This window comes from Nannospalax galili, unplaced genomic scaffold (genome assembly GCF_000622305.1).
Source record: "Nannospalax galili isolate Female #2095 unplaced genomic scaffold, S.galili_v1.0 scaffold101, whole genome shotgun sequence".
NCBI classification, from domain to species: Eukaryota; Metazoa; Chordata; class Mammalia; order Rodentia; family Spalacidae; genus Nannospalax; species Nannospalax galili.
In genome coordinates, this window is record NW_008345700.1 from 2,118,851 (window position 1) to 2,134,874 (window position 16,024).

Consider the following 16,024-nt stretch of genomic DNA (forward strand, 5'->3'; position numbering starts at 1 on the left):
CACTACCATGCCTGGCTCTAATTCAATTTATAAGGAAGTAAATAGACTGTTTGTAAGCAACTCATCACTGTCCCAAATTTGGAGTATTTCCATTCAGGTCTGTTGGTTTGTCACAACTTATGCCCTACGAGATTTGCAGTTCCTAGTTCAAATCCAGTTCTGTGAGACATGTGATAAGCTCTACAGGAGCCGTGCTTTCATCCTCTTGATTTTCTTTCACAGGTTCTGTTGAAAGCTTTCATAGCAAATCTGAAGTCAAACTCTCCCACTGTCCGGCGGACAGCAGCTAGCTCAGCAGTGAGCATCTGCCAGCACTCCAGGAGGACACAGTACTTCTACAACTGGCTCCTCAATGTGCTCCTAGGTAAGGGGGAGGTGCACATGGCCCCACACAGTCCCTCGGCATCTGAACCAGGCCATTTGCAGCTGCTGACTGCTAAATGTGAATTGTTTAGGGGATGCTGCAAGCCTATATGTGGTCTTGTCAACTTTGAAGTTTCAGCTGTGCCCAAGGACATGGGAGCTGACATATAGCCTTGTCTACTTTCCTGGCCTGGTCCTCTGTCCACAAGGCCTCCGGTTGTACCTCAGCTCTCTGGGTACTCTATGTGAAATGCTCTGAGAATTTCTCCTTTAGTTTGGGTGGCTATTGAAATTGACCCTGGCAAATGCTGCTGGAGTGAGCATGTGGACATTGGATAGAACAGTCTGACTTTCAAGTGCACTCCCCATTCCCTGTAGGGGTCTTGCCAGACTAAGGACATGGTTATCCTGCAAAACCACTTCTTGATCAAGGTGGCACACGGCCTGTGTTTTTGTCTTGGTTGTGCCATCCATACAGGAAGATTCTCGTGTTGGTCTCCCGTTTTCACAAGTGTGCATTGCTCTCTGAGCAAAGGACTAAGTCTCTTGGCTGCCTTTGCAGGTCTTCTGGTTCCTGTGGAGGAAGAACATTCCACTCTCCTAATCCTTGGCGTGCTGCTCACTTTGAGGTATCTTGTGCCCTTGCTTCAGCAGCAGGTCAAAGATACGAGCCTAAAAGGCAGCTTTGGGGTGACACGGAAAGAAATGGAAGTTTCCCCCTCTGCAGAGCAACTTGTCCAGGTAGGAATGACTCTAACCTGCACTTAAATAAGAAATACACAGAGACCTAGCTCATCTTGGTGTGAATCAGAGAGTTCAGGGTTCATAAGGTGGGTGTGTGACAGGACTGTTGGGTTCCCTACTTAGGGGTCAGCCTGTGATCTTTTGAATAATATGGAAGTACTGGTTGGTTACTTAAGTCCCTCAGATTCTGCCTACGAGAGACCATGGTTAACCCATTTCTAAAACTAGGGGCTTCAAAAAGTACATATCCACCAGTAAATACTGATGAGTACCCAGGGCGTGCTTGGCTCTGGAAGATGCTGGAGATGCAGTGGTGAGCATTGCAGGTGCAGCTCTGTTTGGACAAAATACAAATCCTTTTGACCAGCAGGAACTCAGTGTGCTTTTCATGTATGATTTGAAAACAACAACAAAAAAAAGTTTGAAAATATGTGTGCCTCTCTCCCAAATAAAGAATTTGGCAAACACAGAATCTCTCTTTTTTTTTAAGGAGACAGGGACTCCCTGTAGCCACATCTGTCCTGGAAATTGCTATGTAGACCAGGCTGGCTGCAAACTCACAGTGATCCACCTGCCTCTGCCTCCCAAGTGCTGGGATTAAAAGGTGTGCGCCACCAGGAATCCTTGAAGTTTAAGAAACAAAGTATCGTACCCAGTAATGTGCTAGGAACAATGCCAAGTTGATTGTTGTGAAAGATGCACTTCATGTTAGGAGCTCCAATAATTTCTTGCAATAAATATAACTAAGAAGCTGGGGAAAAGACAACGCTGATGAGTTTATGCTGATAAGGAGGGGGCTTCAGGAAGACCAGCAAGATTCATAAAGCACCTGTAATCCAGTTTTTTGACTTACTTTAATTTTCTGTGTATGAATGTTTTGTATACATGTATGCTACTGCACCTATGTTGTGCAATGCCCACAGAGGCCAGAAGAAGTTTTATATCCCCTAGAACTGGAGTTATAGATGTTTGTTAGCTGCCATGTGGGTGCTGGGAACTGAACCCAGGTCCTCTGCAAGAACAGCCAGTGCTCTTAACCACTGAGCCATCTCACCAGCCCCATATTGACATTTTTAAGCAAGTAATAGAATGTAATTAAGAGTCCTTTTGACTGTTTCCCTTGGGACATTGGCATTCTGTTTTAAGCTGTACACAGTAGAGCATGGTGTGCTGATACTGTATTCTCAGTACTTGGAAGGTGGAGGCAGGGAGGGGAGCAGGGGTTCAAGGTCATTCCCAGCCAAATGGAACAGGAGGCCAACCTGGGCTACATTGAAACCTTGTCTCAACAAAGTAGAGTGCCTCCCATCAGAATTAGTTTTACATAGTATCACATAAATGTGGCAAATCTACTCCTCGGGAAGTAGCATATTGCTGACAGTGAGCTGGCAGAAGGTGAAGGGAGCTGGCTGCTTGGTTGCTCTGTACTCCTAAGGAGTCAAGACAGGCTCTGTTCAGAACAGATGATTCCAGAACTGTTTACCTAAAGCAGGGTTCATGAGTGTCTTCTGTAAGGGACCAGAGAAGAAAGTATGTTAAGCTTTGCAGGTGAGACCGTCTCCATTGTACCTCCTCTAGTGTTGTAGAGTAAAAGCAGCCACAGATAACCCCTGAATGTGGCCACAGTTCAGTGAAACTTCAGATACAAAAGCAAGTTTCAAGTGAAGGCATAGCGGGATATGCCTGAGTCCCAGCATGTGGGGTGCTGAGTCCCAGCATGTGGGGTGCTGAGACAGGAGTGGCTGTTCAGCACAAGCCTGGGCTGTGTCAGAAGTTCAGGCTCTCCTTAGCTACAAGATGATACTCTGTTTCAAAACAAAACAAAAGAACAACAGTGTTCGAGGGTGTGGCTTGGTGATTAAGAGCACTGACAATAGACTCGGGTTCAGACCCTAGTACCCTCATGGCAGGTAGCAGCCATTCCTTACTTCAGTTCCAAGGGATCCAATGCCCTCTTCTGGCCTCCACCGGCATTGTATGACACTGGTGCACTTACGTACATGAAAGCAAAACACTCATAATATAAAAGTAAAAATCCCAAAACTATCTTTAAAAAAAAATCCCTAAAAACCCAAAGTGGGGAGTAAAAAGCAGGTGTAGGCGAGATCTGGTCTGTGGCCAGCAGTTTATCAGGATTGAGGGGTGTGTGGAGGTTTCATGGGAAAAGCTGAGGACAAGACTTGGAGGCAGCTTCCTGGGAGGTGTTTGCTCATTTATGTGCTTTTACATGGACTTCCAGAAAAGAAAAATACGCATTTGCTTCTAGCTCCCTGATGGTATGGAGAACAAACTTAGCAAATAAAAATGCAGGATGCCAGCGATACATGAATTTCACATAAATAGTGATTTTACAAGTAAGTTAGAAATTGCCTAGGACATGCTTATCCTGCACCATTGTATGTTATCTAAAATTCACATGTAGCCCTAGGTTTTTTTCTGGAAACTTGAAGGAAAAACTAATAAAGTCATTCAGTTATACAATATGATGCAGTATGAAAAGCACCAATAAAATTGGACTTATGTTTTTTTCTGGCTCACCTCTTCCTGGCATTCAGAACCGTGCTTCCACCTCAGTGTCATCAGAGATCTCAGATAAAGTACTGCTGCTCTGGAAGTGCTCTGTTGATTTTCAAGGAATTAATATATCTGAAAAGAATTAGAAATTAGTGTGGACAGTAATATCTGTAATAGTAATACCTGTAGAAGTGGCAGCTTTGCCAGCAAAGGCCAATGGAGAGAAAAAAGTGAAGTCTAGGATACATTTTAAACAAAGTGACTGACTATATTTCTGCTCCTAGGTTTATGAGCTGACTTTGCACCACACGCAGCACCAAGACCACAATGTGGTGACCGGGGCACTGGAGCTCTTGCAGCAGCTCTTCCGGACTCCCCCACCCGAGCTGCTGCAAGCACTGACCACACCAGGTGGCCTCAGGCAGCTCACCATGGCTCAAGAGGAGGCCCAGGGCCGAGGCCGCAGTGGGAGCATTATGGAACTTCTAGGTGTGTTCTCAGCAAGGTCTTCTGGCTGCTTTAACACTTTTAACCTTCTGTTGCATCGAGGGGCTATGCTGAGCTATCCATGCCTAAATTCTTTATAGGCTGACAATGGAGGCATCTTTTTTCTACAGATAAAACTGCAGTTTAGAAAACTCAATGCTAGAATGAGGCCCTATTGTTAAAGCCTGCTCTCCTGTCTTCTGACATGACTGCCCCACCTAGCATTTCCGGTGTAGTGAAATAAAAACATACTAGGTAAAGTGTTTCGGACTCCCATGTTCATTTGCCAGAGGTGAATCTTTATGTCCATGTTGGGAGTTTTGCATTCCTTTTTTCTCTCTGGATCCCAACTTTAGAAAACCCATTCCGTTCCCAATCTTTGCACACACCTGCCTGGCCTGGCATCTGTTCTTGATGCTCATGGAGCTTGGACTCGGGAATAGGCAGTGGTGGCCTGCTCTATCTGACTTGAGATGCTCTTGGTGAGTGGGGCAGATAGGAATCACAGCCTCTGGAAGGGGCCTGGCAACTTAGCAGGCCTTGATGGGTTCCATGGAGCCTGGGCTGGCCGTAGCCGCTGTAGTGTGGGCTTGCTCATTCGCTGTGGCAACAAACTAGAGATGGTGCCTAGAAGTCTGATTACGGCCTTGTAAACTTAGGTGTATGTTTCCCTGAGCTGTGAGCAGAAAATGCCTGCTGTCCTTTGCACGGAAGAGTTCTTACTATGGAAAGCATGCCTACAGCTAATGAAGACAAGTGCTCACCCCTAGTGATCATGTTCAGTCACAGCATGCATCTGATTGCTAGTTGACAAATATACTGAGATCTCTTCATTTTAATTTGGCTTAAAATGCAATTTCTGGGCTGGAGAGATGGCTCAGGGGTTAGAACACTGGCTGTTCTTGCAGAAGACCTGGGTTCCGATCCCAGCACCCACATGGCAGCCAACAACTGTCTGTAACTCCAGTTCCAGGGGATCTGACAACCTCTTTTGACTTCTGCGGGCATTGCACAACATGGGTGTATCCATACTTGCAGGCAATACACGCATACACATAAAATTAAAAAAAAAAATTTTAAATGTGATTTCTGTGAGCTCTTTTGACATTTCCATCATATCTTTGGAAGTATATGTTTGAACATTATTGTAATTTTCATATGGGAATTAAAGTATTGAAACTATGATGATAAAGCACTTCTTACGGAACTAGGTCTATATTCCCCCTAGTTTTGGGATTTGGATCTAGCTTTTCAAGGATTCTCAAATATCTTACAGATTTTACAGCTTGTTACTTTGCTTTCATCTGTCACTTTGTGATTTACAGCTGGAGGGGGTTCTTCGAGCAGCCCTGTCCTTTCAAGGAAACAAAAAGGTGATTATTTCAGAAATGAGTCTTGTGTTGAATATACTGCTGTTTCTGTGTTTCCATAATGCTTTGGACTCTGCATTTTCCCTGGGAGAGTGACTATATGACTCACTGGAATCTGATAGCCAGGCCTGAAATTTTGTCATGTGAAAATGGTTTCTGTGTCTGCATTGTTTCATCGTAAATTCTAATGTTTGGGGTCACAAGTCATCACCAGAGCGCAACTATTTTAACCTTACGGACCACAAGGTTTCTTGTAGCTGGTCCTCTCTGCCCTGTGGCCCCAAAACAGCCAAGATAGTATGGGAGCTTCTGAGTTGAGCTGTTTTCCTGTAATAGATGCAGGCTGGCTCAGGCTTGCTTTAGAGAATGTGCTACTATGGTTTTTTTTTTTTTTTTTTTTTTTTTTTTTTTTTTTTTTATTGTGTTTTTTTTTTTTTTTTTTTTTTTTGGTCTTTTTGAGACAGGGTCTCCCTGTAGCCCCAGCTGTCCTGGAACTCACTATGTAGACCAGGCTGGCCTTGAACTCACAGAGATCCACCTGCCTCTGCCTCCAGAGTGCTGGGATTAAAGGTATACCTCACCACGCCCAGTGCATGAGAATGTGCTACTATGTTTTATAAAGGTAACTTCTCAATAAGTTTTATTTGCTATTAGGAATATTAAATAGCTTTATTTCTTTGGGTAATCATTTCATTTAGGCCTGACTCTCAGTTTCCAGCCACGTCGTGCATGCCAGTGTTGCGATGGGTGGTGTGTTTTATTAGTGGCGGTGCTTCTACTCTCCCCTTGGTAGCTCTGCAAACCTCACCCTTTTGCAGCAGCATTAGTAGTTTCCTTTCTACTGTGGATTTTCACAGGAAAGCATTGCAGTCAATTGTCTTTTAATTTTGAAATCTTAAAAGATGAATCTCTATTTTTATTTGGTATATGCTACATGCCCATGAGTTCCTAGTGTGGGTGCTGGGAACCAAACTTGCGTCCTCTGCAAGAGCAGTACACACTCAGTTCTTAACTCCTGAGCTGTCTCTCCAGCATGCAAAGATGATTTTTTTTTCTGTGTCATAATTTCAGTGTTTGAGAGCTTAAACTCTTAATAATAAGTTATTTTTAGTTTGAGACAGGGTCTCACTATGTAACTCAACTTTGGAATGAGATCTTAACAGGAATAATACTCTAGTTTACACTGAATTAAGTGAACAGTTACTTGAAGAATTTGGATTCAATAACATTTGGGAGTTGGATGTAGTGTACACCCAGATGCTGAGGTAGGAATTGCTTGAGCCCAGGACACTAACATGGCTTTGGGCTTTGTAGCAAGACCTCATTCCTTAAAAAGAAAGACATTAGGGGGCTGGAGAGATGGCTCAGCAGTTAAGAACACTGACTGTTTTTGCAGAAGACCTGGGTTCGAATCCCAGCACCCACATGGCAGCTGACAACTGTCCCTAACTCCAGTTCCAGGGGATCCGGCAGCCTCTTCTGTCCCATGGGCATTGCATGACATGGGTGCACTTACCTGCATGCAGGCATAACACTCAAACATGTAAAATAAAAAAAATAAATAAAATACTTAAAAAAAGAAAGAAAGAAAGAAAGAAAGAGAGAGAGAGAAAGACATTAGAGCTCTCAGAGCGTGGGGGTACTTAATCAACTGTGAATTTTTTTTTAAATTTTATGTGTGTGAGTGTATTGCCTGCATATAGTAGGTAAGTGCACCCATGTTGTCCAATGTCCATGGAGGAAAGAAGAGGCCATTGGATCCCCTGGAACTGGAGTTATGGACAGTTGTTACCTGCCATGTGGGTACTGGGATTCAAACCCGGGTCTTCTACAAGAACAGCCAGTGTTCTTAGCCGATGAGCTATTTCTCCAGCCCCTCAAGTGTGAAATTTGAGAGAGACCCTGCAGTTGCTTGAAGGCCCAAAGGAGTCTAGGAAATGTCAGTCTCTCTGTTCTTGAACTAGAACAGGTCTTTGGACACTTGATAAATACACTCTGTAACTTACTTGTTCCGTAATCACTTTGTCCAGAGATGATGAGAAAGGTGGCACTGTTGATAAGTTGTTGTGAGCGCCTCTGTTTGAGATGAGCTATTTCCTCCATATTTTATTGATTTTTTTTTTTCAGAACTGTGACTTTCATGCTTTGTTTCGTAACTGTAAGATTCTTTTGTTCAAACGCAACCTGCCAGATACAAGGTGGAGCAAAGCAGAGCTGTGATGCATGCAGACTTGGGGTGAGGCCTGAGGTGGCCAGGCTCTTTTTGTTGGCGGCCCTTCTTTTACCATCTTCAAGGGATCTGCCCTGGAGAGCTTTCCCCAGTGCATAACCATAATCCACTGATTTGGAGGGTAGAAAACTGCTCCATCAAGATCCAAATTCACTGTTCTTGAATTTTATTTGATTTCTTTTTTAAAATTTTATGTGTGTAAGTGTTTTGCCTGCATGTATGTAAGTGCACCCGTGTTATGCAGTGCTCATAGAGGTCAGAACAGGGTATCAGATCCCCTGGAACTGGAGTTATGAGCAGTTGTTAGCCACCGTGTCGGTGCTGGGAACTGAACTTGGATCTTCTACAAGAGCACTAAGTACTTTTAACCACTGAGCTATCTTTCCAACCTTTATTTGGTTTCTTAAACTACATGTTCTGTTAATGAAAGGCTATTAGTATTTATGCCAAGTCACTGTGATAATTTTGCATAGATTTAGGTTTTCTTTGCTAATTATCTTGTGCTTTTAATGTTATATCATGTAATTTCATTCATAGGAATTATCAGCATTCTGACTTGTTCTTTGAAGAGCAGTAACATTAGAAACTGGAAATTGCCAGTAACGAGATCGTATGTTTGAGTTTTTCTTCAAATTGCCAGTAACGAGATCGTATGTTTGAGTTTTTCTTCACTGCGACAAAAGGCTTGACAACATACTGGGAAAAAAATTGTTTTGACTCCCATTTTCAGAGGTCTCAGTCGGTCCTGGTGAGGAAGGAATGGTAGAGCAGACAGAGCATCTCATCTTCTTGTGGCCAGGAAGCAGAGAGGGGAAGACATTGCCTGGGCCTGTGGGCGTGCTCTTTCCCTTGTTTCTTCAGGCCCCAACATGGGGCAGTGCTGCCCACATTCAGCACCAGTAGCACCAGTCTTCCCATTAATCCTGTCTCGGTGCCTCCACTGCCTTTCAGGCACAACAGAGGTTTCCTCTGGTAGCTCCCATTCAGTCAAACTGACAGGATCAACTACCATGATGTCATCTCATGACAGCTGTGTATAAAATAGCCATAAAGATAGTAAACTTGACTTTCTAACATAATTTCGAGCATAAACTATGAAATATATTTTTAGAACTTTACAAGAAAATATTTTGTTCTCCCAGATTCTTAACTATAGTCAAGAAAATAAAAAGATACTGTCTGGTTTTTATTTCTATAAAAGTTTCATATACAAGTCCTCATGTGCCATTGGACATAGACCATGGACATCCCATGGGTGATTGATGGACTTTAAGTTACTCATTTATTAAATAGTAATATAAAGTCTTTAACAGCAATAATCTAAATGAGTAAGATATTTGTAGTATAATTTGAGAGTCATTTCTGGTTTTTTTTCCCCCCTATGTTGGTTTATTGATTTTTTACAGTATTCTACACACAAGTATCTGCATTCTTTAAGACTGTCACAGTCTAAAATATGTGATAGGTAAACTGTACCAAAGTAAATTAAATACATCTATGACTTCAGTTTAGAGTGTACATTTAATTTTTAAAACCATTATTCATAGCAAAATTAAACAGTGTTGCTTTATTATTTACTAGGCAAAGTGCTCATAGGAGAAGAAGAAGCCTTGGAAGATGACTCAGAATCGAGGTCAGATGTCAGCAGCTCCGCCTTTGCAGGTAGTTGGCCTCTGTCAGCTGCCAGGGCCAGCTTTCCTTTACTGTCCACCATTTTTGCCTCCTTGCATACCTCAGCCTGCACATAGCATGGTGGGGCTGGGCCAGCCTGCTCAGAGAATGGGCAGTTCAGCTATTTTTATAATGTTCACTCTGAAATGTGACTGTATTTTCTGTATTTTACTCTATTTAAAAATTGGTTTATCATCCTTGAGCGTATCTTCTTCGGTAGGGGATGGTAGGTAGAGGTGTCTTCTCATGAATTAGATGGGTCATGGTGAGGGGAGTGTGTTGAGAACTGTCTATGGCTAATTTAACTTGAAAGAATACTTCTGCTCACAGGTAGTTATTTAAGATTACTTCATTCATTCATTCATTTATTTATTTATTTATTTATTTATTTATTTATTTATTTATTTTTTAGTCTTTATGAGACAGGGTCTCCCTGTAGCCCCAGTTGGCCTGGAACTCCCTATGGAGACCAGGCTGACCTTGGTCTCACAGAGATCCACCTGCCTTTGCTTCTCAAGTGCCAGGATTAAACATCTTTTTGAGACAGGGTCTCCCTGTAGCCCCAGCTGTCCTGGAATTCACTATGTAGACCAGGCTGGACTTGAACTCACAGAGATCCACCTGCTTCTGCCTTCCAAGTGCTGGGATTAAAGATGTGTGCCACCACAAGTGGCTGGTGTTAATCTTTTCTGTCATGTCGATCTTATGTAGTGTTTGCCTTTTAAGTGAGAGTTTCAAAACTGAACTAGGAAAATGTGTGTATTCATCATGTAGGAGAATAGGCCTGGGGTAGAAGACAGGCCCACCCCAAAGAGATGGTGATGTATGTTGTTTCTGTCCTTGCTTGTTTAGCTCCTGGGCATTCTCTTGTGTCCTTGCCCAGGCTGCCTCTGATTTACTCTCATCCTGTGTGTTGCTCTAGAGCTGCTTGAGGACTTGAACTTGGGTTTTGGTGATGGAACCCTGTTAGAGAATATTCATAGCCTTAGAGAATCTGCTTGATAAACGAGCTCTGTTTACTGCCAGCTCTTATTCTCACTGTGCTCCAGGCTGTTTTATAGTTTGAGCAGTCAATACAGTGAACATGTCACAGTTTGAACATTGGATTCTCTAGCCAGTTTCCTCTGGCTATTTAACACGTGACTTATTCTGTTTCTAGCCTCTGTGAAGAGTGAAGTCAGTGGAGAGCTGGGTGCTTCTTCTGGTGTCTCCACTCCTGCGTCTGTCGTTCACGACATCATCACCGAGCAGCCACGGTCCCAGCACACACTTCAGGCGGATTCTGTGGATCTGTCAAGCTGTGACTTGACCAGTGCTGCCACTGATGGGGATGAGGAGGACATCTTGAGCCACAGCTCCAGCCAGATTAGTGCCGTCCTGTCTGACCCTGCCATGGACCTGAACGATGGGACCCAGGCATCCTCACCCATCAGTGACAGCTCTCAAACCACCACTGAAGGGCCTGATTCAGCTGTGACTCCTTCCGACAGTTCTGAAATGGTAAGTGGGCAGAGGATGCTCTGTTGTTTGGAGAGCCTGTTTCCTTCCTGAGCTCATCCTGGACGCCCAAACTTGGGCCCTGCTTTGTCTTTCCTCACTCTACCAGTAGCAGCAAACGTCACCAGCTCAGATCACTGACAGAGAACTTGGCTTGGCTTGGGCCTTCTCGGAGAAAATAGCCTGGTATCGTTGGCACTGAACCATAGAGGTCAAAGTCAGATTCATTATGTGTAGTGTACACTTGCCACTCTTTAACACCTAGTTGGACTTGGATAAATAATAATCACTTGAAAGAAATCTTCAGGGACCTTCTTAATTTTACACATCTATGGTCTTATTGAAAGGTGACTAGTAATATTAATACTGCACCTTATTTTAGCACTTTGCTTACATCATACCCCATTTTGTAATAGCACATATTTCTGTCCCTCTGATGTCTTAAGTTATGGACAAGACATACTGCAAATTGTATGGAATCAAAAAATTAGAAAATTTGGTGTGCATCCTGAGTTGTGGATTTTTTAATGCCTGCTTACCTGTTTTTGTTTTGTATTTCTGAGACAGGGTCCCATCCCAGACCAGCCCCAAATTCGAAATCTGCCTACACCAACCTCTGACTTTTGAGATTGTGCTTGTGAACCACATCTGACGTGTATAAGGACTTTTATCATCATCATTTCCTCCTCCTCTTCTCCTGTTTTTAAGTGTACAGTTCAATGGCATTGAATGCTTTGAAACAATGTGATACAATCATCTCCACCATCTGTCCCCACTGCCCTCTTGAAACCACTCTTCCATTTTCTGATCATCTATAAGTTTGACCACTGTAGTTTGCTCATGTGAGTGGGATCATGTAGTATTGGTCCTGTGACCAGCTTATTTCATGTAACATAGACCCTAAGGCCTATCCATGTAGCATATGTAAGAATTTCCTCATTTCTTAGGGCTGAATAACATTCCATTGTATAGACAGACTGCAATCCTTCCACCTCTTAATGATTTCACAATGGTACTTGTGAACTTGGGTTTACAAAAGTCTGAGACTCTGCTTTCAATTCTTTTCGGTATACACATGAGTGAAATAGCTTATTTTTTAATTAAAAAAAAAGTGTTTTATTTATTGCCTACATGTAGGTAAGTGTACCCGTGCCGTGCAGTGTCCACAGAAGACAGAAGAGGCTGTTGGATCCCCTGGGACTGGACAGTTGTTAGCTGCCATGTGGTTGCTGGGATTTGAACCTGGGTCTTCTGCAAGAACAGTCGGTGTTCTTAACTGCTGAGCCATCTCTCTAGCCCGGAGTACAATAGTTTTTACATTCCAGTTTTAATTTTAAGAAGTTTATACAGTCAAATGTTTGGCTACTTTTGAGTGTATTTCATTAAGATCATTGCAAGGGTTTTTTTTCAACCTGCTCTAAATTTTAAGTTGTGTACAGCTTTTTTTTTTGGTCTTTTTGAGATAGGGTCTCCCTGTAGCCCCAGCTGTCCTAGAACACACTATGTAGACCAGGCTGGCCTTGAACTCACAGCGATCCACCTGCCTCTGCCTCCCGAGTGCTGGGATTAAAGGCGTGCACCACCACGCCCGGCTGTGTACAGACAGCATTTTTAAAATATAGATGAGATGTTGGAATGGATATAAAACACTAAATTGCAAGTCAGATGTAGAGCATCTGTTGAGTTGTGGCCATAGGGGCTGGGGAGATGGCTCTGTCAGCTTCCATGTGAAAAGCTGGACATTGGCCTGGGAAGCCAGAGGCAGGAGGATGATTGAGTTCTGCTGGTCAGCTAGTTTATTCTAGATTGGTAAGCTCCAGCTTCACATGCATGATCATACATGTGCTTGTGTGTGCACCCACGCACACATGCGCACACATGACTGAAGACCCCTGACCTGGATGTGTTCTCCCAGGTGGTAGCTTCTTTTGATGGTGGTAAAAACCCTCCTTCCTACAGCATCACCGAGCCACTCCGTAGCTTTCAGGGCGTGGTAGACCTTGAAGGAAGAGGATACAGGAAATTGATTTCTTGCTTACCTTTGATTATATAGGTTGAACATTGTTTTTCATTTTAAAAATTTACTTCTGTTTATTTATTTGGGTTCTTTTTTCGAGACAGGGTCTCCCTATAGCCCCAGCTGGCATGGGAACTCACTGTGTAGATCATGTTCACTTTGATCTCACAGAGATCCACCTGCTTCTGCCTCCCGAGTGCTGGAATTAAACATTTTTAATTTAAAAAAAAAATATGCTTATTCTAGCCGGGTGTGGTGGTGCATGCCTTTAATCCCAGCACTTGGGAAGCAGAGGCAGGAGAATCTCTGTGAGTTCAAGGCCAGCCTGGTCTATATAATGAGTTCCAGGACAGGTGGGGCTACAGGGAGACCCTGTCTCAAAAAGACTAAAAATAAAGAAGAAAGCTTATTTTTTATGTATATGAGTGTTTTGCCTGCGTGTGTGTGCAGCGTGTGTGTGCTCTGCCTGCAAGCCAGATGAGGGTGTTAGAGTCCCTGGAACTGGAGTTATAGATGATTGTGAGCTGCTATATGGATGCTGGGAACCAAACCCAGGTTAGAGCCCACACGTATACATGTGTACAAGCACCTTTCTGGCTAAGCTGACTGGCCGGCAGGTCCCTGGGATCACCTGTCTCCATCATAGCTGAGGTGACAGATATGCGCTGTAAACCTGATTTTACTTAGGTGCTAGGGATTTGAACCTAGGTCCTCATGCTTGTAGAGCAAGTGCTTTACCCCTTGAGCCATCTCCCTAACCCCCATTGTTCAGTTTTTCAGGTAAATTACATAAAAAAGACTTTAAATGGATGTAAAACATGTTGTAATATGGAATTATTGATACAAAAACACAACTCTCCCCTCAAAGAGGAGGTAAGAGGGTGTTTATTATGGAGCCAAATATGAGTGAGCATATTTGTATAGCTGCGTCATGCCCAGATAGCATTCCACAGCACAGCTTTTCATAGCATAGTAATGACATGCGATCAGTAAACTTTCTTGGTGTTCGTGCACATGCACACGTGTGGGTGTTGAGGAGGTGCTTCTTGTGTTCCGTGTGTGCCCTGCTGAAGCAGCATGGTCTTTGTACTCTGTATCTGCCATACGCTCAGCTCAATTTGTGGCTGTTCCTTCTCATGTATGGGGCTTGTCCCTGACGATTACACTTCTGAGTGTTCACAGCCTCCGGTTATCTGTACAGGTGTTGGATGGTGCTGACAGCCAGTGTTTGGGCATGCACATTGGACAGCCGCAGGACGAGGAGGAGGAGATTGCAGGTGTTCTTCCTGGTGAAGTCTCAGATGCTTTCGGAAGCTCTTCTCTGGGTCAGTTTGCTTTATGTGATAGGTGTGATTTCAGCCTTAGCGATCTTTGTTTTATCTTCACTTCTTAGAAGAAATCTTTTGGTCTTTATTGTTTGCGTTGTGAATAGCAGGTCAAAATGACAATTTAGTTGTGATCAGACCTTTTCTTGATCTAAATCCTATACTTCCATGTTGTCTTTGTGTAAATACATTTAATTGGAAACTTGTCACTTAATTTTGATTTGTTTTTAAAGCCCTTCAACAGGCACACTTATTAGAAAGAATGGGTCATAGCAGGCAGCCTTCTGATAGCAGCATAGATAAGTTCGGACCTAGAGACGAAGTTGCTGAAGCGGGTGATCCTGAAAACAAGGTGAGTTGTAGAGGTAGGAGGTGGCTTGTGTGTGAGGGTTGGAATTACCCTGGATTTGTCCCCTAATTTGTTCTGTTCCAGCTCTGAACTTACTTCACTCCCCTCGCACACTGAGCAGGCCCTGGCCTGTGCTTGTGTTTTGCCTCCCCAGGAATATCCAGATTCTTAACAGTTGCCTCAGGTTTGCCTCCCCTGGGAGTCCTGCCCTGCCATGTGCCCTGTGCTGAGCTGTGCCCTGCCAGTGCCCTGGATCATTCATGGGAGGCTTGTGCACAGCTTTGCATCAGTTTTTGGTTTGGTTCCGTGCACCTGTTCAAACCTCTCTGTGGATTGTTTGCCTCTTGCATCCTAGTACTGTCTTCACGGTTAACTTTAAGAAATGTAATTCGTAGCTTAATTTCATCAGTCAGAATGGCATCGTCTGACAGGGAACCGTCCAGGTGCCTTTTGAAGGCCTCTAACCTCTGGGCTTCCCTGGCTTTTTCTCTGTTGAGGCTCTTCTGCTTTTCTGGTAGAAGAGTACTTGTGATGTACCACTCAGAGCAGCCTTTCCTGAAGTCTTGGTTTTAGCTCCTTCCCTGACCAATGCCCCATCTCCATACTGTGCTCCCCACCTGCCACAGCCCTGTGACCCTGTGTCTTAGGGTCCTGAGGTGTCAGGTTCTACTCAGCTGTGTTTGAGGTCAGGCTTGTATATGGCTAATACAGGCCTCTATGTTCCTAGCTCCCCAGGATTGCTCATTCTGTTCCCTGAACTAACAAAACCAAATGTGTTTGTTCTCTGTTGTAGCCTTGCCGAATCAAAGGTGACATAGGACAGTCTACCGATGATGATTCTGCTCCTTTGGTCCATTGTGTCCGCCTTTTATCCGCTTCATTTTTGTTAACTGGGGAAAAGAAAGGTAAGCACAGGAGGAGAGATGCAAAGTTAAGGAGATACTTGAGATTCCAGAGTTTGGTGGTCCGTTGTCAAGTTATTATTGGGGTGAACTTTGCTTTCCACTGATTTGTGACAGATGGGAAGAAACAAGACAGGGTGATCTGTGCACTGGAAGTAGCTAAAGCAGACCTGGGTGGTTTCTTTTCAGCTCTGGTTCCAGACAGGGATGTGAGGGTCAGTGTGAAGGCCCTTGCCCTTAGCTGTGTTGGAGCAGCCGTGGCCCTTCATCCAGAATCCTTCTTCAGCAAACTGTATAAAGTACCTCTTGATGCCTCGAAATGCCCTGGTATGTTGGAAATGTGCCTCTTTTCCTCCCCTGTAATTGTTACTTAAGAAGCTGCTGCTCACAGTCTTGACTCTTCGAATTCATTGTGGACAAACCTACATTAGATTGATTGACTTTTTTTAATCTTTATTTTCAAATGAAATTTTGGAAGTTTGACTTTATCTGACAAGCTGAACTCACAATTTGGAAGGTCTGTTGTATTGAGATACCAGCAGTGTGATGAGTCAAG

General features: G+C 43.6%; 1 protein-coding gene across 3 annotated transcripts in view; it reads left to right on the forward strand.

Moving 5' to 3' along the window:
• Htt (huntingtin) overlaps positions 1-16,024 on the forward strand; it is a 144,412-nt gene that overhangs the window by 37,562 nt on the left and 90,826 nt on the right. For all 3 annotated transcript variants that reach the window (XM_029567695.1, XM_008841869.3, XM_029567696.1), the window contains 10 exons: positions 223-364; positions 926-1,104; positions 3,906-4,110; positions 5,433-5,480; positions 9,289-9,369; positions 10,538-10,878; positions 14,094-14,217; positions 14,451-14,569; positions 15,360-15,471; positions 15,658-15,795. In XM_029567695.1, coding sequence (XP_029423555.1) covers positions 223-364; positions 926-1,104; positions 3,906-4,110; positions 5,433-5,480; positions 9,289-9,369; positions 10,538-10,878; positions 14,094-14,217; positions 14,451-14,569; positions 15,360-15,471; positions 15,658-15,795 — 1,489 coding nt within the window. The remainder of the gene's footprint in view (positions 1-222; positions 365-925; positions 1,105-3,905; positions 4,111-5,432; positions 5,481-9,288; positions 9,370-10,537; positions 10,879-14,093; positions 14,218-14,450; positions 14,570-15,359; positions 15,472-15,657; positions 15,796-16,024) is intronic.